Source organism: Seriola aureovittata, chromosome 20 (genome assembly GCF_021018895.1).
Source record: "Seriola aureovittata isolate HTS-2021-v1 ecotype China chromosome 20, ASM2101889v1, whole genome shotgun sequence".
In the NCBI taxonomy this organism is placed as follows: domain Eukaryota; kingdom Metazoa; phylum Chordata; class Actinopteri; order Carangiformes; family Carangidae; genus Seriola; species Seriola aureovittata.
Genome location: NC_079383.1, coordinates 11,776,217 through 11,803,614, shown reverse-complemented (window position 1 = coordinate 11,803,614; position 27,398 = coordinate 11,776,217). Strand labels below are relative to the sequence as shown.

Here is a 27,398-nt window from a genome sequence, read left to right as displayed (position 1 = left end):
TACTCGGCTCAAAAAAATGTAGCGAATGGGTTGTCATCTACGGTGCAGGCGGTGGAGATTGTAAACATGTTTTTCTCTCCCCTCCCTACAAGAGGATAAATAAAAAGACTGCTGTTAGAAGATTTAATTCCGAGAAGCTGCTCTCTGGGGCTCTGCGTTGTGCTAAGAAGCCCATTGCGAAAAGCCTTCAATTAGCATAGTACTCTTTCATCTTCTGACCAAAGTCACCCTGAACAATCAAATTATCTCTAAATTTAAATAAAACAATCACTCCCAATCAATCAGGGTTCATTATCTCTCAGATAATTTCCATTCCCTCTTGAACATGCCAAGAAAACTTCCAGCCTTTCTCCCCCACACGCTCATCTGCACCCACAGACTTCAAATACATGTGTGTAAGGTCATCTACAAACACACCTGAGTGTGCACAAATAAAAGAGAAACTGTAGACAACCACAGTTTACACCGAAATGTCTTTTAATTCCTGATCACACAAGGCACAGTTGTGTTTGTTTTAACCACAGTTTGTGAGATTTTAGTCGGCTTTACGGGAGTTAGAAAAGTTGGAGTTCACTGTCTCCAAACAGACAGTCTGCTGGGTATGTGGGGGCAGACAGACACAAACAAAGTTAGTTAGATAAATTGCTCTGGCCAGAGCTGCACATTATCATTGAGAGTCACGCCCTGTGTACTTGGAACTTAACACAGTATAATGATAAATTACTGAAAATGTCCTCATCGCCATAGACTTAATTTCAGTCACTCAGCCATTTTAAAGACCTTATGCATTAAAACCTGTCTTCATGATGTCCAATGATGTCCAAAAAAAGGATAAAAAGTGAGCAATATCGACAGTATATTGGAAGAAAATATGATGAAATGAGATAATACTGGAGCAAATCAATCAAACCAACTTATTTTGCAATGGAGATACATTTTCTTTTATATAAATAAATTGACTGATTATGACTTTAGAGGTAAACCATGTTGCATTTAGCTGGCAGTGAGATGGTTTGGCACATTCCAAAAACAAAATAACTTAGAAAAAAAAAGATTTATTTTGTCCTTGAATAACAATAAACAATTTACTGTGTGTGTGTGTTGTTTAAAAACGACTGATTGCTGGGCTGTTTCCATCTAGGTTGGAGCGATATCTCGCTCTGAGCCTCATCAAAATCACTCCATCACAGCCAACGGAAGTAAATGCCTTTTCCCCAGACAGGACGAAAGGAGGCGGCTTTTCTACACTAAAACACATTTTCATACTCCAGGACCAATCTCCAGCACTACTGGCCTGATCAAGGTTATTTCTTTTCAAATAGCAAAGCCCAGGATGATGTAGTGAACTGATGTCCCCAGGCTAGCATGATACATTCCATCTTGGTAACATTGGGTGGTGTAAACTACCTCCAGGCTTCAGCATCCACAATTTTATGGCTGTAGAGGTTACAGCTGAGCATGCTGATTTTTTCTTTTTTTTGAAGTTATAAAAAAAAAGCTCAGTGGATGCTGCAAAATGCCCTTATCTGGCCATCCGCTGTCAGCCCCAGATGTCCTGTAAGTAGCGTTTCTCCTCCCTCAGTCCTGCCAGTCTCTTCATGGCCTCCAGTTGGTCTACTTGAAGCTCCGTTTTGATCATCTCTATCAGGGTGTCATTCACGTCTTTAGCCATGTTCTTCGCGTCCCTGAGGAAGGGAGAAATAGCAAAAACATATCAGGAAAAAGGGCAATACAATTAATATACATGTTTTTGAGACGGCACTTTGTATGTCTGTGGCAATCTGATAGTTTGTGAAACAAGCAAGTGCTGCCAGTCCAGGAGTTCATCCCAGAAGGAAATTGCTGAAATGTCTATCTCGCTGTTGCAGCATATTGGGAGAGATCCATCATCCAACAGAGATATTTTTTGACTCAGAAAAATTCACCCTGTTCTGATGTTTCAAAAGTAATTTACTCAAAGGTGAGGTAAGCGGCCTGGGAGTGATGAGAGAGGGGAAACAAAGAATGTGATATTGGGCTGTATAAATGTTAGCAAGACTTTGACGTGGCACCCTAACCCTATCTGTGTTTTCCTTAGTCATGCTGTCTTTGCACTGGCAGGAAGAACGTATTGTGTTTGGAGAGGGCAGAAGAGGGTATGAATACGCTATAAATGCTACAATCTGTACAAAATGTTGCATCAGTGTGAGGACAGCAGTATCAGAGTGAAGCGAACAGAAACTTGCTACTGATTGTAGGTAGAAAAAAGTTTGAGGGTTACATAAGTATGATTCTCTTCTCCCTTAATAGCTTGTCCTTAAGCAAGACACTTCAACTGCTATTGTTTATTTTTCATGAGTTTAATATCTTGCTCCAAAACAGAGATATTCATTGGCCAATAGGTGAATTCAGCTTGGTCGTGTCACTTGAGAGACATCGTTAAAAAAGTATTTAATTCTAGTTTTAACAGTCAGAACCAGATTTACAGAAATATATATATATATATATATATATATATATATATATATAATATTGCAAATGTGCCTTCACTGTTCACTTCACTTAAAATATGGATAAATATTCAAGATGTACTTTTTCATTTTCAATCCCACTCCTGGTAATCTCACTGTTTACTTTTGTAAGATGCTTTCTCCTGCTTCAAACAGTTATCAGACCAGATCATCTGGATGGATAATCTTTCAGAGCCTTGAGAGTCTGCCTTGTACTTGGCAAAGCTCCGCACCGTGGGCTTGGAAACAAGACAAACTTTATTTGGCAGCACTGCCTTCATGCCAGGTACTCAAATGCAACATTCAAAAACATGTTTCATGAATGTAACTTTTTTTTTTTTTTTTTTTTTTTTTTTTAAAAAGGTGAAGCTGCTGAATTTCTATATTTTGACTGTTGTCAACAAATCTCATGAAGACACCAAAGCAACGATGAACTAGCTACTAACAATATATTGTGTGTATATCCAGAATCTGATTTATCTTATTCATCTGTGCCACTGAGCTACATTGTTGTCCAAAAACCATTAAAAACACATCAGCAAGCCACACTGTCAAACAGCTCCACAGACTCATAATGGTGATAATTTTTACAGTCTCTGGAAAGGAGCTCATGTGAGGCAGAGGCCACTGTGCACGCTTGGGAACACAGTTTGCCATTCTTATCTTTGGCTTTTCAACTCCTACGAAGTTAGTAATAGAAAACGGTGCACTCTGTCCTTGGTTGTGAAAAAAATGTCCGGACCACATGATTATCCACTTCTCCTCTTCGGATCCTGTGAAATGCTGTCAGTCAATCAATGCAGCACCTTCATTCTGCTTCGGTTGACATTGCTGAGCACAGATTGCTTCTGCACCACCAGTGTCCAGTAGCTCTGTTTTGGGGTGCTCAATGCCTCGCTATCAGTCGATGGGATAAACTTAGTGCTAGCCTCTCTTAGCCTCTTCCTCTCAGCACATCTCTTCTGAATTCTCCATGCCGTTCTACAAATCCATCACATTTCTTCTTGTGCAACAGACATATATTCATATTCACTGTATCAATCTGCAAATTTCTCAAAGAACTTAACCCGAAGTTACGAGATCGTGATATGAACCACATTTCCATGCATGCACATTGGCCTCTTGCTTACAGGAACTACTCTCCAGAGACTGTGAAAGTGATCGCTGTTATTAGTCTGTGGAGCTGCCTCTAATCTACTGTGCCCATATTTTTTGTAATAGGAAACATGTCACCCAGTGCAACGGTGTGGCTCACTGACATTTTTTTAATAGTTTAGAGCTGTGTGGCATAGAAGAATAAGCTAAATCAGGTTTTGGATATACAAACAGCACTCCATGTGCATGTGAATTATGAGCTGTAAATTCATTCTTTAAATGTGACAGTTAACTACCCTTTGGCCAGGCCCCTTTTGTAATAGAGATAAAGTATTTCCTGGTTAAATAAAGGTTTCAAAAATTACACACATGAAATGTATAGTTAAATAGCATATTTCTGTCCATTATGAAAAATTAAAGCCATTTATATTGATTAAATAACAGGTTCCAGTGACACAAGGTGATCGGACAAAAAAATTTAAAGAAGCCTGAGTCGAGCCAGAACATGACACAAACATGCCAGGTGGACATCAGTATGTATGGAAAATGGAAAAAAATAAAAAAATTTCACTCTGGATGAGTTAAGGTTAAAATAAAAGTTACCACTGAATTGTTGTTATGAGTGTAAGTCTTACCCGCAGACATAGAGGCAACCATTCTGTCTGAGCAGGATTTCAGTGATGTATTGGCTGTTAAGCAGGAGGTTGTGTTGGACGTATCTGGGTCGAGCTACTGAGGTGGTGATCTCCTTCTCCCCCTGCTCCTGCTCGTCGCCTCTGGAGAAACACACCTTCAGGTGGTTCAGGATACCGCTGGACACAAAGCCCTCCAGCTCCTCTCTGGGAAAAGGAGACAGAATGTAGAGTCACATCCAAACATCTCAGCTCATTGTAAATCAAATTTCCTGCAAGGTTCTTCCGGCAGTCTTGGACAGGTGGCTGCAATTTCAGTGAAATTGAGTCTTCAGTTGCTGATGTGGAGAAAAGATCATGTAATAGTGAAAAACACATGCACATTTTCATTATATTTAAAAAAAAATTATTAATCAAGAGGTAAATGTAGCAGACTGCAGGCCAAGAATTCAACTCGATTCTCACACAGACTGTTTATCCTTCCAAATCCAACACTCCTGTAAGATATTTTGCAATAGCTTCAACCGTCTCACAAGACATATAACCCCCCAGAACATTTCCTATGAACAAAAAAACCTGTCAAGCTCGATAAAACAGAACACTGATGGGCAAAAGGTCTGAGCAAAACTGTGCCAGGCAACCAATTTATCTTGCTTAACGAGAGAAGTGCAAAAAAAATATGGGTTTCATAAGCAAGGTCAAGTCACTTTTATAAGCATCTTTTTATAATCAATCCTCCCAGCCTTGCAGTTGGGTGTAACCTTGCTCCCTATCGTTGGTTCACTTGCCAACTACTCCTTCTTCTGCCTCAGTGTTTTTACAGGGCCTGGGGTGCTATTGGAAGAGAAAGAAGAAGGAAGGTGGTGAGGGAGTATGGTTTACTGTGGCTCAGAGCATCTTGTTTAAAGTTAAGCAGTCAGAATGAGTAAAAACACACACTCACAACAAGTTGCAGTTTTAAGATCATGGGTGAAGGTCTTTGCCTCAGGGGTCTGTGTTTTGCAGCAACCCCCAGACTAAAATAACGCATTTTTTGATAACATGCGGACACTGGGTTGTGAATACTAAAGTGAGAGAGGAGTATTATTATCTTTTTTCTATGTGAAACATCCAGAAATGTTGCTTCTCCTGTAATATTTATACCTCACCGTTGATTGAAGACAGAGCTATAAAAAAGATCTCGTTCTTTTGACCAAGATGTGTGATTGTAAAATCTGTTTGAACATGAGAGCAACAACATGAATGACAAGGAGAAGGATGGTGGAGTCTTCTTTGTTTGACATCTCAACATGAATCATCATAGATTGATAACCATGTGAGCAGAAACCGGCAGATGACAAAGGACAGGTGACTTCTTAAAAAAAAAAAGAAGAAAAGACAACAGTCAAGGTTTTCTGAGAGGCGAAGACTCCTCGGTGTGTTTATACACACACACACACGCACACACACGCGCACACACACGCGCACACACACACACGCACGCAAAAGCCTGTGGCAATATCTCGGACCCGAAAGTGAACCCAGCAGGCCTTCCAGTCATGTTTTCCCCTGCAGCATGAAATCACATGTCATAAAGAGGCTGAGAAATCAGAGGGAGGGGAGAAGGGTAAGTGCAGGGGAGGGGAGAGGGGAGGACAAGTTTGATGTGACAAGCAGCCAGATTGGCATCAACCTCTCACAGGGATGTTAAGTGCTATGAGTGATTGAGGCACATCGCAAGCTTTGTTTGTATTTTCCTGGTGGAAAATTCATAGTAAGATTGTGATGTTGGGCACATCCTGTCTTGACATTTTGTAATATTTATAAGCATAAAAAGCCATTTATGCAACTTTAAATTTCAACTCCTACTTATGACTTCAGCTGAACTTTTCTTTAAAAATCTGGGACGCTGAAAAGTGCTATAAACTATGCTAAGCAGGTTTATACATTTCCAGGAAATTGTGACATCAAATTGCACTTACTTTTAGAGAAATCCAACAGAGATGAATGCAGGCAGGCCAATTCAGCTGCAGGTATGTTGTTCTCATTCTGCTAACCTATTTAAATTGAGTACAACTCTTCACGGGTGGCTCATAAAACACAGACTAATCGCTTTGGTCAACACTGTGGGGGTGTTCATCAAAGAAGCCCACACTGTGAACAAACACCGCCTACTACCTGGCTGCGAGTCTGTATTTAACTAAGGGATAGAGGACACAGAGGGGAACAAACAACATCCTCTGTGATCTGTTCTTGTGTGATTAAGGATACTAATCCATTCGCACAATTTAATCCTGCAAAGGAACTCCATCAGTGCCCCAGCATTAAGTACATGCGCACTACTGATACTGGGAAAAGCCGATCAATTAGTATGTAGTCAGGAGAGAGTAAAGCCAAAGCAAACTGATATGAGAAATGATCAACGCACAGGGTGATGTTATTTTACAATGCTTAAGAACACCAGATCAATATAAGTAAGGTAGTACATTCAGTACAACTTAGTTGAATAAAATTTCCATCCAATACTGGATGGAAATATTCAATGTGTTGATGTTGAGCACTAAACCAAAAACTTTCCATATAACAAGCAGTAGGGTTGTGGTTCAGAAGCATTTTATTGAATCTGAATCAATTAGCATATCTGCTTATAAAATCTAAATTTAAGCAACAGACATTATAAGTAACTGAAAATGTAAAAGCTAAACCTCAAATATCGCCAGTTAATAACTTGATACATAAAACAACACTTCAACCTGCACGTTGCTCAAATGACAAACATTTGAGCAACATTAGCATTCATCTGGAGTTATGTCTCTGACCACCTGACAAATCCAAATCCACTCAAATTCACTCTCCTTTTGGCCTGTTTTTGTCTCCACCAACTCCTGAGGAAAATATTAAGTTATTATTTGGATGCTGTTTGCTGCTGGGCAGTCGGCATACACACAGTTTTTTTTAAAACAGCTGCCAGCTGAAAAACTTCACTGATGAGAGTGGTAAGAGTGAATCTAAAACAGTCAAGTTGTGGGTTATGAAACCAAAAGAATAATCTGAAAGCCTCTCAAATGATCCACAGAACTGAGTTGTGTGATATTTCTCTGTAGGTTCGTCACTGTGAGTGTCGCCTTTTACATTACACTTACTCATTTGATCCATTATAACCATCCAAAATAACAATATTCATAACCATGGCTAAATAGTTGCCTAAGGGGAATGTTACTTTTTGATAATAAATAAAAAGAGGAGGAAGATTGCAGATTTCATGAGATCCCCTCATGAACTTCCACTTACCAAATCTGGATGTTTTATCAACTTGGAATAGGATTCATAAAAGAAATGCCTATTAAAACCAAGCCATAATAAACAGTCACATAACACTCTTAGAAATTTCCTGCCTTGAGTCACATGTACATGCCAATGCAACAAGACACTTCATGTATTTTTGTACCTTTTCACTCATAAGAAAACAATCACGCATACAGACAATGTGTACAAAATGATGCACATTATGAAGGTCACAGATAATACATGGAATTTACTGGGACAAGGTGAAAATGGATATGGGTGTGGAGAGCTGTATGTAGAGAATATGTGTATACATGAGTGTATGGAGTCTAGGAATAAGCACCAAACTGAAAAGACAAACACAGCTTACCTGAACAGGTAGTCTCTGTCTCTGTGGCGACAACCAAAGAACAACCAGGTCTCGCCAAATACAGCCTCGGGGTTCTCCTGCCTTTCCTTCTCTCTGAAAGTCAAACAACAGACGTTAGTGGTCAATCAATACTAACAGACGACCAGAGCAGATGGAGGAGAGGAAGTCCTTCGTAGCAGCAGAGGTTAAAGAAGAGTAGTGACACCATTAAGCACTTTCTACAATGACAGTACACTGAGTGCCATAAATGCCTAATGCACGGAAACGACTGTGCATGCTGCAGCGAGGACATTATATGTATTATTAAATTTCACCCAAACAGAAGGATAGATCCCATCACTATAAACAGTTACCAAAAAATGAAACTAGGGCTTGTTTTGTGTGTGGGTGTGTTGCATTGTGTGTATGCTTATGTGTGTCCAACTGTGCTTGTGTGCAAAAAAAAAAAAAAAAAAAAAACTGCTCTTGCAAAAGTGATTCCTCTTGTGGCTTGGGAGTTTGGCAAAGCTCCCAGAATTCTTTGCAGGCAATGGCAACGCAGCGGCACAAAGCTGCTCTGAGGATGTCGGTATCTGTGCTGCACACCTGCTGCAAAGGTGACAGCTCTCGCCCAGATAAGAACAGTTGACCCCCAACCTTTCATGATGCCATCAGTCAGTTGACTCTCTAAAGAGCCTGGCATTATCTGTTACCCCTGTCTGGAAGGGGATGGGGTGTGAGGGGTGGAGTTGAAGTGACCAACCATAACAAGGGGCTGAGGGATACCACAGAGGGGCACTGAGTCTACCCTTTGTGCTGCACGGCTGCACTCCGAGGATAAGGTGATGCTTCCCCTAAACCCCATCCTTTGCTATTCAGGTACAGACTGAATCATGCTTTGTGTTTTCCAGCAGTCGCAAATTTAAAATGGCTGCCAACTTTTACGCTTGATGGAGTTGCATGGTGCATAAAGTTTGGCGTGAATACAATAATATGGTGCTGAAATAACAAGTCGATTAATCGATTAGTTTGATCGACAGACAATTTATCACCTACGATTTTAATAATAATTAGAACCCCAATATAAAAATGCTATGCTTTGAATTACAGTTTGAATCTTATATGGTTTTGCCACAAAAAAGGTTATTTTATCTTATTAAAAACTTAAAATCAGATCAACTCTCCTTCGATGAAAAATCCACACTCAATGAATATTTTTCATTTCAAAAGTTTATCTAGTGGATACAAGATGTATTTATTGTTGTTATTATTTATTTACTATTTTACTAAGCCCATTCTCTATGAATGCACACTGGAGGAATCAAGTCTCCCCACCCAAGTTGAGTTGCATACTGGAGCACCATTGACTTCCAAACTAGTTGTGATGGAAATTCCTCTCATATGTGCACGCCTCAACTCAGAGCACAGAGAAACCTTCTTTCGGCAGATGAAAGGTCAAACATCCAAATGAAGTAGCAATAAGCAAATATTTTTGAGTGGAGAGGGACTCTCATTGTCAGTGGATCTCAAACTATGGGGTGGGCCCCCTCAGAGGGCCTGGGTGCATTCCAGGAGGGGCAAAAGGTACTAAAGTTGAATGAATCAGTTTCATGTGGGAACAATACAAGAAGACAACGACCATAAAAATTCATATTAGCCAGATTTTTTCCAGACAGCATGATGAAGTGTACAAGGACAAGATGGAAAGATCTTTGACTTGTCAGTCCAAACAAGAGTCAGAACAAAATAAAAATGTAGCGAGAGACACTTTAGTCTTTCTAAAAACTTTAATATCGATCATCAAAATGTTATTTCAGTTAACTTTCCTTTTGTCTCATTTTGTGTTGCTAACTTCGCTAATGTTGCTAATGGTAGATAAAAATAAATAAAAAATTCCTGTCCTTTAACAAGTTTACAAAACAGAAAACATTTGCGAACCACTTGTTTCTGCAATTAGTCAAAAAAAATATCCCAAAAATTTGCTGCTTTCAGCTTCTCAAATGTTCTTTTTTTTCTTTTTATATCATTGTAAAGAGGATATCTTTAGATTATGGATCTTCAGTTCTGGAAAAATGTGATTAAATTAGTTTTCTATTTTCTGATATTTTCTACTAAATGATGAATATTATTTATTAGATTTTGAATAATGAAAATAATGACTGTTAGTTAATTGTTAGTTGCAGCTCTAGACTAATTATCCTTACTGAAAAAGACTGAATCAATGCTAAAGTGTAAGTGTGAATACTAAAACAAAGCTTAGCTCTGCATTAATGAAATGGAATTTGAGCAGTTAAGAAAAACGTTTGTTTGAACTGCAAGTCTGTGAATGAGGCCTGGTAACAGAGCTGTCTGGCTGACTTGATCCAAACACTCAGATCCCGTCCATTAGCATCCTGGACGAGATTCTTCTGATCTGCAAACAGCCTCAAGTAAACTCATTTTAGTGGGCTCGTCTCTCTCCTCTCGCCGCCTGCCCTAAAGGAATCAATACCAATATGAAAAACCTGGATTCCATTCTGAGTAGACCACACCGGCGCCTTCCCTGAATACAAATCACATCACATCACATACCCACACTATAACAGCCTGCAATACAATCCCAAGGGGAAGGCAGCATCCACAGAGCACTCCATTTGGGGTCGAAATCAGAGGCGGTTGCCTTTCAGTGCCATTCAGATGATCAGCAGGAGGGGGAAACTGCAGGGGAAGCTGAGGTGAAGACTTGGTAAACATCACAATTATCTCATATCTTTCATCTGTTTTCTTTGCAGCTTCGTGCAAGTGGTGCTGAGTGGCTTTTAGGCATAAAAATATAACAAGAACTAAAATAAAAGCCTACATACAACGACAGCTCGAGGCTTAATCACTGAAATTAAATTGTGTAATTAGACCCATATACATTCAACGTGCTGAAGTCAAAATGTTTTCATAAAACAGAACAACACTGAGGAGCAAGATGCTCTAGCCTAATTGTAATCAGCTGTTTGGTTACACTGATAAAAAGGAAGCTCAATATTTGCTTACACAAACACACAAACTTTAATACAAGTTATCATATTGAATGTGCCAAGTATGCCTACTGGCACACTGAAGTATTGAACTGAGCAAACAGATTTTTTTCCAAAATTAAAGCTTGTTAGAGCTGCTAAGGAGATTAAGCCTAACTACTCAGTTAAAATACAATATTTGTTTAACTGTCAATGCTCCAAGCTAAATACAAAGACATTGAAAATTACATTCTCCATATAATCCTTCCATGAAAACTACAGCAATCAATACCAGACTACTTGGGGGCCTTATTAAAACCTCTTAGTGCCACCAAGTCAGCCTATGACCTTCTTCTACTTGTTGACAGCACTACAAACTCGCACAAAGTACTTCTGCAAACAGCCATCTAATAACAGTGGGGGTGGAAGATGGGGAGAGGTAGGAAGATCGAACTGTCCCCATGTTGTTTTGTTGCTAACAGGACCCTTCTCAGGTCTCGAGGCAGATACGGCGTCCCGTTGACAAACTGGTGATTGTTATCTCCTATCAGAGTGCACCGTCAGCCACCGAGGCTTTGTTTGGAATCTCAAGTTAGATTCTGTACAATGCCGCGCACCATGACAGGTTTTTACAATCCTCCAGCACAATATGCAGTTGGCAGGGGAGAGGATGAGAGAGGGAGAACGAACTGAGGAGTCAGACAAGCTGATCAATCGGTTCACATGAGTTTGTACTCTAACAGTGAAGAGCCTCTTGAAATAAAAAGAAAAACATGGTTGAACTTTAATAAAAGAAATTTGAAAACATAAAAAAAAAAAATACAACATTGAACTCTCAAGGATGTATTTGATTAGGGGTTGTATTGTTTGGATTATGAAACAAAGCCTTCCAAAAATCAATCAAGGTCTGAGTGTTTTGTTTGCACTGACAGGCAGGTTTGCAAGGACAGCCCATTAATAAAACACTTAAATTTGTATTTTGATATCTTCTTTTCTTTTTTCTTTATTTTTTTTAAAGGGAGAGCAGTGTTTGAGTACTGCTGGAAGGATCAAAGTAAGACTGATATGTTCATATCACTGCCTCTCACCAGAGTACTGTCCCCCTGGCTCAACCTTGATCATTAAGGAGAGGAGTCTGTCTGCGAGCGTGTGACCAGGTCAGTCCAAAAACGTGTGCTATCTTTAGTGCTCCTGCATCCCAAAAGGCACAAACACCTCTCACCATAGAAGACCACTCATCCTCCCCGGTATCTGCTGCAGACAATCCACCACCGGCATCACTGCAGCCGATGCCGTGCCACCTCTCACAGCAATCACCCGCCGACGCCACCCACCTCAACAGAGGAGACATCCGGGGGATTTAGAGACAATTGGAGTTGACTGGGGCACAACCTCATTTATACAAAGCCACCCAAGAGTTAGACATGTCAGTCTGACTAAAAAGGCTTACTCCACTTTCTGACAAGTCATAGTGGCTCTGGGCCTGGTTCAACACATGGGCATCAGCCTGGCTAGAGAGGCTTTAGTCACATTAAATCCTTCTGGTAGGTCATCTTCTTGCAATCTCAATTCACCCGTCAATTCAGAACCACCGAAAAATAAACAAAATGTCATGTTTTTCACTCCTCAGGTATTTATACGTAAAGCAAATGGTTAAACAAACTGTAGATAACTACAGTTCAGGTCACAGTCAATATCCCAACGCCAGCTCATCAGCAATGACAAGCAATGATTTACTTGCTATTTTACTTTACAATATTACAACATAGTGGCCACCACCTACTGGACTTTTTACTTTCAAATCAATAACACCACATGCCTTGCCTTGACTCCTCGGTGTTCATTACATACTAAGTAATAAACGTGTGTAGCAGAGAGGACCTAATTTGTTCCTGTTGAGACAAGTGAAGCATCTGAAATAATCCCAGACGTGATTGCAGACCTTGCCGCTAGATTTATTATGCCTTATGAGATGTACATGATGTGGACTTTTATCAGCTTTGAGCAGGGTCTCATTGAATTGTCTCTGCAGATTACTTGAAAATATGCATAGACGATGTGAACTTCACGCACATCACTTGAACATTTTGAATATTCATTATGGGGTGCAGGCATTTTAGCTGGAGTAATCCGTGCCACATGGCGCAACAGTCAGCACGTAACCTGCACGCTTCTGATGCTTGACATGAACATTTGACTGACCTAGTTCAGCAGCCTATCTTGTAACATGAATAACATTGGCAAAGGATCAAGTGCATTCCCACATGTACTTGATTTTCAAGACATTTTCAAAATGAGGGATTGCTGCAAACTATGCGTCTCTTACTAAATAAAGAGGTAGTGTTAAATTTGCCGTACCTTTGCTGGAGGAAACCAATGAAGGGAGCAACTCCTGTGCCTGGTCCAACCATTATGAAGGGCACCGACAAGTCAGAGGGAGGCCGAAAGGAGCAGTATGGTCTCAAACTCACATGGATCTGAGGGACAGAGGTCATTAGAAAGCATTTAAAATAATGAGAGTAATTACAACAATGCTGAGAAACCACTATGGGCTTACCAATCTATTAATTGATCTACTTATTATTCTAAGACATACTAATGAGAAAACTCATGAGCTCCAACTGGAATCCATAGAGTCTGTGTAGAGAAGATTTACTTGCTTTAATTTAAATTATTTTTTTTAATTAACCACACACAACTGGCCCAAAGCTCGTTCCTTTTTTAGTGTCTCATACATTTAAACTGAGCTTCCAGAGGAGCCTAAAACATGTAGTGCGAACAGGTTGAATCCCTAACTCCAGAAACGGCACAGTTTTCTGATATTCTGCCGTCTCTTTTACTCGGGAACCTCTTGAGCTGGAATATTTGAAGGGAAACGGGCAGTCCACCTCTCTCTGTAATTTTATTAGAAAAATTAAAAGCAAGGAGGGTGTAACCTACAGAGGTTTATTTTTATTCTACCTATAACTGGGAGTTATAACTGTAAGACCACCTGTGAACTTTTGTACTCACAAATTTGAACACTTAGAAATACATAATCCAACCAAGAGCCCACAAATTTGCACATTCTAGTTTCAGCCCTCTATTTTCCAGTGTACTCATTACCTTAGGCAGAGCCCGGCTGCCAGCGCATTCAGGCTTCCCAGGGAAAACCAGGCCAGGATTGATGAGGTCAAACAGCCAACCAGTACACAAGCCTCGCCTTCCCGCAGGCCTCCCAGAGCATGCTGGGAACTCTACCACATTGAAGACAAAATGCAGCTTTCCTGGATGCTTAAGACAGGAGCTATAGCGGTAGAGGGAAACAACAGTGTGCAACAGTGTGTGTGCAAGACATAGAGACAGACAGTGACAAGCAGGGAGATACACAGAGAAGAAGTGGAAAAACGGAGTGAAATACAGAGGAGCAGAGGGAGAACAGATGGATACAGAAAGGCACATGTATTACGAGCGAGGATCAACTCTAAAGACTAGACAACAATTCTCCTAAAAATGATTCACGCAAGATAACGTTAAGAAAAAATACAGATTTTAAACTAAGTAACAAGGATACAGAGATATTTGATTCAATATTAATTACAGATATGCACATGACCTTCAGATGTGCTAAATTATGATCTACACCAGTGGTTCCCAACTGTTGTTGTCTGACATACCCCAACAGCTCAGTCATATGCTCAGGTACCCTTCATCAACACCACCTGTTCTTTTAAATGTTGTTTTTGCTAAAAAAAAATCCAACTATTTATCCATTTCTTTTGCTATCTAGTTATTTCAACTGTTTATCCATTAGTTTTTGCCATCCATCCCAACCATTTGACAATTATTTCAAAGGCGCTATTTGTAAGTTTTCTCTGCTGCAGAACGTGATTTCTTGCTGGGAGGGAGTGGTGGTGATTGTTGCTTGGTAAGAGCTTCAGGCATTGTTGCATTCACAAGACTAGCGGTTTCAATACGCCCTCTAATCAGTGCTGTGTTCAGGGCAAATTGAAGGCTACAGTGAGTCGCTAGAAATTGACATGTTGGGCCAGGGCTAGCTGGTTAGCGTGCTAACTTCAGCAGAATAAAAGATGTGATAGAGAACAGTTATCATTGGCGTTGCTTTGCACTGCTGGAGACAGTTCTAGGAGAGTAAAGGAATGAAGTCTGCTAATGTTGGCAATGTAGCAATAGCAAAACTTATATAAATAGCCTTTAAGCTAACTACTTTAACCTCATAGCAAATACTCTAAGTTAACCATTAGCAAAATATTTTAATTTCTCTGTTAATGTGATAAATAGCTCTCCAACATAACAGGTGACTCAGGTTGGTGAGAGGTACTGTGCAGTCAACCTATTGTGGCTGCCCGGCTGGCATCTTATTTTTACATAGCCTATTAAAGATCAACATCTACAACAACCTGCAATCCCATTTGTGCGTTTATTTGCCTCCTTAACACAAACATGTGGATACGTTTGTTAATCAAGTCATAATTTTAATTTTTTCAAATTAGTTGAGCTACACCACCATCTTTCCACGTCCCACCAGGAAACTATAGGAATAGACCAAGGGATTAAAGTACCCCTGTTTGGGAATAAGTCATCTACACCATAATGTCTGCTTCTGCTTCATTCTAGACTAAAAAAATACTGCTGGGAGTGAGAGAAAAAATAACTTTCTGTCTATCTTTCTTCAATAAAACTGCCTCTCCCTCTACCCGTTCCAGCCTTCATTGCAGGCTGAGGCACTGTCACGCTCTCTCATCCTTCACTCTCCAGTTCCTGTGGGCCACTGGAGACCTCTATTGACCACAGCATCAATAATGCAGGCCTCTAATGTCTCTGCACCATCTGATAAACTACAGCCACCATCTCTCCTGTCCGTTCCTTGTCTCTCCGCACACACACACACACACACACACACACACACACACACCACACACACACACACACACACACACACACACACACACACACACACACACACACACACACACACACACACACACAAATAAGAAGCTAAGTGAGGCACTAATGAGGGGAGCGGAGAAGTTTTGACATTGCGTTAGATGTTGCTGTTCCACATGAGCTTTAAAGCAAACTTAATGGGCACTAGCTTAACAGGAAGAGCAAATCAATGACAGGCTAAGTGAGGCAAAGAGAAGGAGCACTTGGGCCTATTTAAACGAGGCACAACCAGCTAAAGACTACATAATATTTACAGTCCATTCATTTGTGCAGTTTTCCTCTCTCATCATTGAGCTTATAAGGTGATTATATCTACAAATACCCATCCAAACAAAAGGCACACATAACATGGACATGGACTGTTCAGGGTGTGACAAAGAGAATCCATAACAAACTGTAGATAAACGCACACATACATACACAAACAATAATTATTAGGTCTATATATATATATATAGGTATATGTATGTCATGGTTTCAGATAATTTTTGTTTCTTTCTCTGAATGTCTCCAAAAATCTAAAATCCTATGAAAATGCCAAACTTAATAACATTCCTGGAGCCGTTTTGACGTTATAATACAATCTCTCAAATGTCAGATAATTTAAAAGCTCAATCCACCACTATGAAGGAGTTGGAAAACTAGCAGATCTCCTCTTGCAAGATCAATATGTATTTCATCCTGCATACTCCAACTCTCTTGTCTAATAGTACCTAATAAACAAAGTGAAAGATTTAGCGATATTTTATGATGCATGTGCAGGGATAAAATATCAACAAGAAATTCACAAAACGAGATTAGAACATCACAAGACCAAAACATATGCAAAAAAAAAAAAGTTCATCTCATGCATCTCCTCTGGACTATAATATGCAGTATCTTAAACAGAGCTAATTTAAGTCCTAAATTATATGACCATTTATGAACTTTGGGACAAAAATATATGCAGCCCTCTTCGTCAGTCTCTATTTGGCAATCATTTTGCCAGTTAAGCCTAATGTCTGGATTTTCTGATGTATTTGTAATAAATGCTACATGATTTCAGAAATATTCTTTTTATCTTCTATACAGTCAAATTTGAAACAGAACAACTGATTATGGGATTAGGGTTTAAGGGATCCCTGAGTAGAAATAATCCAGTGTCTTATTTGAAATATCTAAATAAACAAGGAGGGGAGGTCATATTATTTTTCTATGGCAACCGAGTAAATGATAAAAGAGATCTTGATCTTGAAATAAATGACATGTGTCAATTACTCCCTTAACATGTCATGATTTAGATACATCACCATTACAAATAGCAAAACATGAGTTTCCAATGAAGGTAAAATAGAGCTATTTCAAACCATTTCCATATCTGAACACCATTTAGAATCACTGGATTAATGGTCAGGTTCTTGGATTATTTAAATCCAGGATGAGGCGTGTTTTAAATTGTACAGAAATGCATCCACGGATTTAATTCTCCATGAAATATCACTGTCTTAATACAATTTCTTAATGTGCACTTATTGTGCAGCTAGGAAACACCAACAGAAATTAGGAAGATTTAAGCCTCCGTGATTATTTGCTAAGAATAAGACAGATGTATGCAGGAGAAAATGTAAGCTCCGTCTTATTTTTCTGTCACCTTACCTGGCTGCTGAGTAAGGCCTCGGCTGCAGTTTCGGCAAATGCTCTGAAAAGCAAGCAGAGCTGTCAATCATCCTGATGTCGTGCTAAGATTTTGTTACACAGACAACCATGACAGAGAGGAGACAAAATAAGTGAAAGTCATCTCAGTCCATTGAGACGTCCTACCTACCAATCTACCCTCAGCAACCCCCACCCAGGTTTCAGTCTTGTTTCTAGGACACACTTCTATATTTATGAAATTACAAACTCAGGGTTACGGAATCCCAAGTGTCCAGATGTGGAGCCAGTAGGAAACAGATTGCTTATGCAGACCTTATTTCAATGCCAGCCATGAAGGTGCCCTCTTTTGGGTAATATGTAGTGTGCATTGTATTTGTGAGGAGGTTTTGAGAAAAATCAGGAAAACATATAACTTTTCACGCTTTAGCAACAGGATATGCCGTGTGGTAAGCTGTGACCGACACAAACTATTAGATGTGGACAAAGAGAATGATTGAGAATTGTGAGATGTGCTTGCTATGCACTCCCTTGGATTTTATTTGTATTTCACTGATAGATGAACCTAGGAGAGTGAAGCTGCGCCATATGTACCATCCAAGGCCTTACAATAACACATTCTTCTGCTAAATTGCTTGGAAAGACAAACAGCTGGACTAAATCTGCTTTCTCCTCTCTTTCTGGATTTCTCTGACATCTAAACAGCTCAGAGTGTTAGTGAGGCAGCTCCGCACTTTGACATCCATTTCATCTTTTTGAGCTGGGATCTTTTTTTTCCTTTTTTTAAAAAAAATTGGTGATGCATGAAACGCTTAAAAGTAAGTTTGAAAGGTTTTGGAACAAAACCATATGTCCTGCCCAAACAGACAGTTTCCCAATGACTTTGCTGATCTAGATTCTTTCAGGTACTAAAAGAAACAAACAATTATAAAAAATAATAAAAAACAAGCTCAGAGAGTAACACCACTGACACAAAAACTGCATACATTTAGGAAAGTAATATATGAATATGGAAGAATTGTGTTCTCAATATTTTTAAGAAGCAAAGATCTCTGTTCCTAGTTGAGATCTGGTATTTCACCAGTCAATTTTGAAACTATAAAGTATGTTCAGTCAAGCAGACGAAAAAGTGCAATCTCAACGATATGGAAAATAGGGTTCATTCTGTTTTTTGCTTCTCAGATACAAAACATTTAAGCTAGCCAATTACTTGGAGAAAGCCTGGGTGACAGGTTAAAAACAAGCCCTTTGTCAGGGTAATTATTTATTTTCTTTCTTCTGTTGTTTTGTGTACTACTTGTTTGAAGCTTGAGGATCAGAGGATATCTTGTTATATTTTTGATTAGGGCTGCAACAAACAATTATTTCCATTAAAGATATAGCTACCAGTTTTTTATTCTTAATTAACTGATTAATCATTTGGTCGTTAGAAATGTTAGAAAATAGTGAGAAATGCCCTATAAAAATTTCCCATAGCCCAAGAGATTTCTTATTCTATTGGACCAACACTCCATAACCTGGAGATATTCAGTTTACCATCATACATTGCAAAGAAAAGCACACAAAGCTTCTCACGTCTGAGAATCTGGCACAAGAGAATTTTTGTCATTTTTGCTTGAAATATTGCTAAAACAATTAATCGACTGACAAAATGGTTGCTGATGAATGTTCTGTCGATCGACACAGAAATAAAAACTCTTAACTCCAATGTAGGAGACTTTAATTCTGACAAAGAAGTTCAAATGTTTAGATGTGGCGGCTGAGAAGAAGGAGAGCTAAGATTGCACACTGGCCTTGTTTTGTCATAATCAATATGCTTGTACTGTAGATGCAACCCACAGTAAGTCACTTGAATAAATCTTCAGAAATAAATCGGTCTAAAAATCTTTCTTTGGACAAATCCTCTAAAACATACTCTGCAATCCATCAGAGAGAATCAGTGACAACACACACCTCTCCATGAGAGGGTATCATGCACATTAAGACAATCCTCCTCCAGCCGCATGGTGCTCGAGTTCCTGCCTTTCTATCTCAGTGACAGAACACGTCTGAAGCAGAGGACAGTCAATCCATCATCTGGCATCACTGCACCATCATGATACCGCTGGTAGATAGGATATATCACTTTTTAAACCTTTTGAGTGCAAAGCTTCTTTTTTTTTTGTTGCAGCGAGAGACTTGAGGATACATTTTAAAATATGTATTTCACAAAAAAGGTCTCTGTACCAAAAAAACACAGTCCCAGGGTTTCCGCAATGTTTTTCAGAAGTGATCATTTTCAGGGGTATCATCGATCATGCTGCACAACAATATAATCTATTCCATCTCAAAAGTCTCTCTGCGTCGCAATTTATATGCAGAAAGACCATTTTAGAGGGAAAAAAATGATATAGCAATGTGGTTGAACATAAAAGTTATATTTCTTAAGATATATGGATAGTTTCTTTGGCTGCAGATGAAATTAAGGAGGTTGTTAGCATTAAAGCATTAAGAGGAATTCTCTGTGGGAAGGTTTTTTCTTTTTTTAATAGCCTACAAAATGCTAATTTCAAGTTACTTCAGAGAAAAGTACCTGCTAGCTCATGGTTTTCCAAATCCATTTAAAAGTTTTCCAAGGCATTTTATTATATCTTAAATGAATGAAGTGGGAATATATATGTGATATGCGCTGCATGCTCTGTGACCAGGAAACTTTTAAATTTCAAGCCTTTCTGGAGAGAGAAGGGGCTCAAGTCTCTTGGGATACAGACACATTCCCTTTACTTTACTTTAGTTTGCTTTACTTTCTTCCACAGGTCACAATAGAGGTAAAAATAAATAAATAAATAAATAAAAAAAGAATAAAACTGCACCCAGGTAAAATTTTATTTGAACGCTGCAGTAAAGTAAATTGAAAAAGATGCTCATGGACAGCATTCACCTCCCTGGGGCTATGACCTCAAAGTTTTCATCTGACAGACTATATGAAACAATGGACCATATAACAAGAGAGCTGACTCTGGGAAGCAGGTATCTTTCTCAATTTATACCCAGAATTTACTTTTACCCAGCCTGCACTGGGCCAAAGACATCTGGGCCGGGACACATCTCTCCTCATTATTTATGGTTTGTGTATTACAGCATAAACTATGATCAGCAAACACCTCCCCTTCGGTCAGGGTAATGAACCAAGAGCAGTACAAAAATGCAGCAGTATACTTCAACAGTGACACACTGAGTCAGAGTTGACCATTAACCTATGATCCAAGCTGACCCAGTGCGCTTCTGTCCTTGCAAAGCTCAGTGACTCACCAGCAAACGGCACCATGTCCCTGGAATAACAGCTGTTGGCCCAAAGGGCCTCCAACTCCACATTTTTCACGAGGGCACGACTGTCCCGATTGCCAATTTTTCCATCAGTTCACTACTGAAAAAGGTGCTGTGGCTGGCAAGTAGGCCAAAAATAACTGACATTGGGCAAGGCCAAGAGCTGTGACACAGCTGTTTTAGAGGACAACTCAACTTGTATGTAAAGCTGTAGCCAACTAATTTCACTGTCTGCTAGGTTTCAGTCAAAGCTTATTAGATCTATAGTGAATGACCAGCCAACTATCTAAATGAGCTGGGAGACATGTTAGTTTTATACCAACAGCTGGCTCAAAGGGTCAAAAAGGGATTGCACACAGTGGCAAAGAAATTATCAATATTATTGGCAGGGGGAAGATAATGACTAAACTGAAAAAATCGCTCTTAATTTGCAGCTACAGTACTGCCATTATAATCACAGGAACAGTGACACAGAAACTATATTGGAGCAATGTGGACTTCAGACAAGGAAATGAGTGTTGGTCCTTTGGGGACCCCTCTGATGTACACAGTCTGACCATTCAGTATAATTAAAAGCTCTCACAGAAATAAGCCTTGAGACTGTGCATTCTATGCTCTATTTACTGGGGCTACAGTGACTCCTACTGGATAGAAATGATCTCAACAGACAAACCTACCTGAATAACAAGTAACAGAAGACAGACTTGACATAACCTGAGGTCTTTTTCAAAGTGAAATAACTAGTTCTGACGTAAATTATTCCAGTGATATTTTGTACAGGTGCAGTCTAAATCCCACTCACATGTCAATCACTGTAATTCCCCGTTTGCTTTAGGCAACATGAAAGCCTCCTTTTAATTAAACATGAATATATTATAATAATAAAACTCAAAAACAAAATATGCACAATGTTAGTCTGTTTTCTCATTTGTTACTGGATAAAAATAGTGGTTATGAAATGTACCTGTGACTTGCTACATGGCGAAGATTAAGTTAAATAAAAATGACAAAAATAAATGTTTGCGATGTTTGATCAGATTTTAGATACATCAGAAAGGTTTTCATGCAGCATGTTATGTAATGCATCTAGCACAGTGTTTCCTTTATACACATTTTGCAGCATTAGCCCATCACCACCGCAACATTATTCCCACCGCTGCAATGTCATGATGTCGCAATTACATGACTCTGCATGTAATTGCACAGTCCTACATGAGACACTGTAGTGAGGATAGTTTTTGCCCTGTACACCTGGACTCGCAGACTCACACATTTTGGACCTTATGACTAACTGACTGAGTGAGATAACAGCAGGGATTCTGACCTATGAGGAGGCTGAGAGGAGGCCAGCAGGATGGGAAGGCTGCAAGAAGCTCCAAAACGCTGAGGTTCGAGTCTCTCACATACAGGTTGTAATCTGTGGCGCCTTGTTTACTGCAGAGCTCCTGCAGTCTCCTCCTCTGCACACTGTCCCCTGTATGCTCCACCAGCGCTCGTAGAAACGCCTGACAGAGAAAGAGAGAGAGAGAGAGAGAGAGAGAGTATGTAAAGTCATTGATTCAGGTACCCGTTCACCACAGTAAAAAGTAGAGCCACCTAATACATTTTCTGACCCTGCAGCAGGACAGACTTCAATGCCACACTGTGCACTGGCTACATAAAAAGCTAATCTTTTCAAGTTTTCTGGGTGAATGAAAATTGTAGAGTAAGACCCCGACACCAACCCAGCTATGGAATACAGACAATTAAATATACACAGCAATTTCTTGGCAAACCAATCAAAATCAATTAATACAATCAATGAATATGTTTAATTTGCAGGAGACAAGCTGCTGTTGAAATGACATTTCATTAATAACAGCTAATTATTCTTTTTGTGGGCGGTGATTTAAATTACAGGAATAAAGGGTTCATGAAGAAATATTAAAATGCAGCTGCTGCTCTGCTGTTAGAGTGATCTGACTATATAAATCTATCTGATAAGGTTATCAGAACTTCTAAATATTTGTCATGCTTAAGTGTACTGGAGATTTTCATTCATTATAGTTCATGCATGCACATATGCAAAGATTAGTGGCACATTCTTGCAGCTTGTACTGTTAGAATCATTATCGCGATCTTCCAATCCATCCAGTATAGCCAGCCTTCAACTATACCTTCACTAGTATATGAATAATGTCAAACTATGGTGACTGTAAATGTCTATGGATGGCATGAGTAATATATTTGTCTCAGTAGAAATGGTGAGCCATCACCTGTATATGATGCTGTTATTGGGAAATGTACTTACTAAGAGGCTGTGGTTATTATCTTTCACTATCCTAAAAATCGTGGTGTTTAAAAATTATAGATGTCGTAAATGCTTTAGTAAAACAGATTAACTGCTTGGACTACATAGACAGGTGTTGTAAAATAAAACTCTTACTGCCTTGTGAGTCCGTAGACAACACTTTGACCTGAAGCAATCAATTTCTGTGCAGGAATTTAATAACATGGGAGAAAAGGAGTCCGTGCGAGCCTTACATGCAGCAGGGAACTGAAGTGCTAGTAGCCGTTATAATTTAGACTGAAGTTGAAAAGTTGAAAAGCTTTTGTTATTAAATCAAACCAGAACATTTGGACTAATATTCCATAAAGTCTTTTACTGTTTTCACATAACAATATTTAAATTGTTGTATTTACTGAGGAGCTACTGGATTGCTGCCATATTCTGACACTTTACAAATTGTCATCCTTTTGTCATTTACTGCGCTGTTTACAAAAACCAGTAAACTACCGATGCAGATCATGCCAGAGGAAAATGAATAGTTTTCAATTTCATTAGACTATAATGTGTTTATTAAATAATGAATTTTACTTCCATAATAAAAAAAAATCAGGATGAAAATGCAATGAGGGCAAAAATAAATTCGGACATGGAAATTAGAAACAGTACGAGGAATACAGGAAGGCTCTCAGTGATTCACAAGCCACTGTCAGTAGTATAGTAAGCATTTAAAGGAACGTTGCAAAAGTTAGAGAGTTTTGTGAAACCCATGCAGACCACATTTCCAGCCATAAGTTAGGCACTGCCAAAGCGCAAGGTGGCCATTTGACTCTTTGAAGCACCAAATGTGTTAATCTCCATTGCCAGAGAAGACCAGGCAAGTTTAATCATCACTCAGCCTTTGACCCAGACATATTGAATCCAGTCCTGCCTGAGATTATGAAACCAAACTATGGACCCATGCAAATCATTTGGGTCCTGACAGACTATTTGAGTCACAATAGGCTTGTTCAGTAAAGAAATCTGCCAAGTGAAATAGTCAAAATGTAAATGCACTTCTGCATGAAAAGCAATACACTGTTCTCCAAGCTTTGATAATACAAATAAAAGCAGTGCATTCTTGCTCGAGAAAACATGACACCAAAAAAATATCTTCCCTCTTATTATGCCGATACACTAAAAGAACAAATAGGATGTCACATGAAAGAGTGGCTTGGCTGATGCAATTTACAGAGACAGTAGTTGCAGAGCAATATTTGGACATGCTGTACACTACCTTCTTAGGAACACTTCTGATCTCTAGACACCATGTGAGCAAGTAGAGCAAAGAAATGTTCTGGGGGATGTGAGATGGCACCTGGGCACCTACAGCCAGGGAGCAAAGAACATCAGAAAATGATCAAAACAAGGTAAACAAGGACCTTTTGTAAAACATCAATATGCAATGTGCTATCATCACATAAGGGATATTGTGTTGTCAGAGCTGTTTAGTTTGCTGCAGAGTTTAAGAGTAAATTAGTCATGCAGGTTAAAATTATGTGACAGGTGCACTTCACCTTTTTTCCTGGTGTCCTTTTTGAGAGAAACATGGACATGATGGTTCCTCTGGTCCTGAAGGCCTAGTCTGTGGAGCATGTCCTCCACCTCTGTGGCTCTGTTTGGGCAGAACACATCAAACGAATCCCCTGGCTGATAGGCCATCATCGGGTTAGCCTGAGAATAAAGAGGAATCTTAAAGCTACAGCTTAAACTGCGGCCTAAATCTAAATCTAAATTCATAGTGCAGGTTAAGAAAATATCATTAACATGATTCTGTCAAAACTTACAGAAATGTCCAACTCTAAAAGAAGGGATGTCTTGACTGAATCTCCTCTGGTCATCTGAACTGCTCTGTATATGGGAACCTCATGAAGACTTTCATTGTTCAACCGTCGAACAATCTGGACAAACACATAAACAATTGTGAGATGAAGGGTGCCGTATCGCACAAACACTGGTTTTATCAGCAGCATCATTCCTCACCGGTTCCATAATGTCCATATCTTGAAGAGAGACATCCAGGTAGGGAGAAGGCAGAGCAGGTACATTAAGAGAAGACTCTGACAGTGGGGGCAGGGAGCATGTCAGTGAGGCTGCCAATGCATCATGTGGAACTCCAACATCCCCGGTCTGTGTCTCTGGTGCTGATGTAGTAACACTGGCAGTGCCATGAGACTGGGACGCCAACATAGGGCTCCCTGCTGGAGAAGCTGGCCTGAGATCAGAAACAGCAGTCTGTGTATCAGAAGCTGAAGATGAAGCAGCCGATGCATATTTGGCATTCGTGTCTACAGATGCTCCGACTGACTCGCAGCTCTGGTGGTCATTAAGACTTAGGAGGTTAAGTTGGACATCTGGTATGTATGAATCAGGAGTTTCCTTGGGTAAATCTTCCGCACCCCCTTTTAAGGGACCAGTCCTATCAGAAGCCATTTTTGATAAGGCTCCTTTGATTGCTTTCCACAGTCCTTCAAGCCAGGGGTCCACAACAACCTCCAGCCTGGAGAGAGGAAAGTCCACAAGATGATGAAATGACAGCAGTGTAGTAAACAGATTTTAACTATGTGGGAAGGTTAAAGGCCAAGTACAGGAAACTATATGTCTACACTTCATTTCTCAGCAGAACTTACCCTACACCATCATCTGCATATCCTGTCGCATAGAATTGTTTGGCTCCAAGTTCCTGTAGACGACGCTCAATTGTCTTCCCACAGTTGCAGAAATTTTCATAATTTGTGTCTCCTAAAGCTGGAGCACACAGAGTAAAACAGATGATGATTTCTCAAGCCAGTAACTGCTCAGAAAGTAAACAATGTGCAGTGCTCTGCATTGTAATGATTTACATAAATATGCTGTACATATCAAGTTCACACATTTACAGACAAGCTACAGAAAGAGTTACTGCAGACCCTCATAGTAGAATTTACCTAAAAGTGCATAGCAAAGGTGTTTATAGTGGTCAGTGGAGAGGGTCTTCTTCTTGATGCGCTTTACAAATTGGAGGGCATTGTCTGGAGGTTCTCCATCTCCAGTAGTAGACACAATAAAGACCACTGGGGCATTCTCCTTCTCCAAATTGTACTGGAACCAGTTATATGATTAATCAGTGACTGGCGTTTCCACAGTCCACAGGTAAACACATTACATTAATATCCTCACAATCATTAGGCAACATCACTTCTACTAAGACGTTATTGATGTGTTATTGTGTGTTATTAGCCATGCAGTAACAGAGAGGCTTATACAGCTCTGCTTCAAGTAAAACTGTTCTAATGTGTAATACCTTCTCATTCTGGTTCAAGCAACTGAGTTCAGCTACCAGTCCGTGATCCTCGGCCTCCTCAGCTATCCCCTCTGCTATGGATTGGGCCTGTCCCTTCTGAGATCCATACAGAACCAAGAACCGAGGCTTCGCTTCACAGGGCATACTGGAACATCCAGAAAAACAACATCATATTCCTTAATAACATTTCTTAATAGACATTTTTCACAACAGGCATTTAGGATTGTTGTAATTGAAAAAGAACAGTTGTTATAAATAACATTAATGATGCATCCATTGTGTCCATCCCAGTAAACTGAGCATACCTGTGCTTTTCATGTTAAAATGCCTTTTGTGAAAAAGAAAAAGAGAACTAGTGTAGGAGGCTGTGGTGTTGGCTTATGTGTGCCTTGATGTGTTGACAAATTATTAAAAAGCAAAAAACAACCGTCACAAACTGTCTTTTCATGATATCTCAGCTTACCTACATACTTCAAGGTTTGACAAGTTACAGACAGACTGCCACAAAACAACCTTCTTAAAATTGTGAAACGCAGCAACCCTGAACACCACCATAAAGTACCCGGACGTTGCGTCAGCTTTTGACGTTGACAGCGTTACTTAAGTGCACATGGATTCGAGCATGTAATTTATCTTTTCGCATCTAAATCAAAAACAGCCACTTGATAAATAAAGCAGAGTTGTGTATGTTAGCTAATAGTAACTGACAACACAGTTAGCATACGGAATACTTGCCCTGGCTTGAAAACGTCTTTTTCACCGAAAGAGGTCCGAAACTATGTAAAAAATATAGTGCCGTGGAACACAGATATAAGTCAATTTCTAAAGATATATTCATACCTTTAGCTTTGGCAATACAATCCAGACCTCCTTCCAATGGAATTTTAGCAACACTTGAATTCACGCGAGATTACAGTGGACTTTGATTGAACGTGATCGGAAGAAACCACATTGCGGAAAATATATTTTTAAGTTCTACCTTTTAAATATCATGTATGAAACGCTTGAACTGAATTCTTGCGCTTATGTTAACATAGTTTAATTAATTCTGTGTTGTCATCCTGGATAAAGAAGTATTTATGTGTATAATAGTAAGACACACTTAACAC

The 27,398-nt window shown here is 39.5% G+C and overlaps 1 protein-coding gene across 3 annotated transcripts; it reads right to left on the bottom strand.

The window, feature by feature from the left end:
* Window positions 1–455: 455 nt before the first annotated feature.
* mtrr (5-methyltetrahydrofolate-homocysteine methyltransferase reductase) lies at window positions 456–27,213 on the bottom strand. 3 transcript variants are annotated; one of them, XM_056364125.1, is made up of 16 exons: window positions 26,753–26,852; window positions 26,290–26,434; window positions 25,934–26,087; window positions 25,637–25,754; window positions 25,315–25,506; window positions 24,990–25,221; window positions 24,794–24,907; window positions 24,524–24,680; window positions 24,244–24,332; window positions 22,026–22,206; window positions 17,399–17,441; window positions 13,922–14,102; window positions 13,175–13,293; window positions 7,851–7,943; window positions 4,220–4,423; window positions 456–1,685 (listed from the first exon to the last, which is right to left on the bottom strand). In XM_056364125.1, exons 1-16 carry the CDS (start codon window positions 26,842–26,844, stop codon window positions 1,541–1,543), a joined length of 2,259 nt encoding a protein of 752 aa, XP_056220100.1. In that variant the 5' UTR covers window positions 26,845–26,852; the 3' UTR covers window positions 456–1,540. The 3 variants fall into 3 exon arrangements, with proteins under 3 accessions (XP_056220100.1, XP_056220099.1, XP_056220098.1); XM_056364124.1 differs by lacking the exon at window positions 26,753–26,852 and adding an exon at window positions 27,130–27,213 and having other exon boundaries at window positions 24,990–25,506; XM_056364123.1 differs by having other exon boundaries at window positions 24,990–25,506.
* Between the last annotated feature and the right edge of the window lie 185 nt (window positions 27,214–27,398).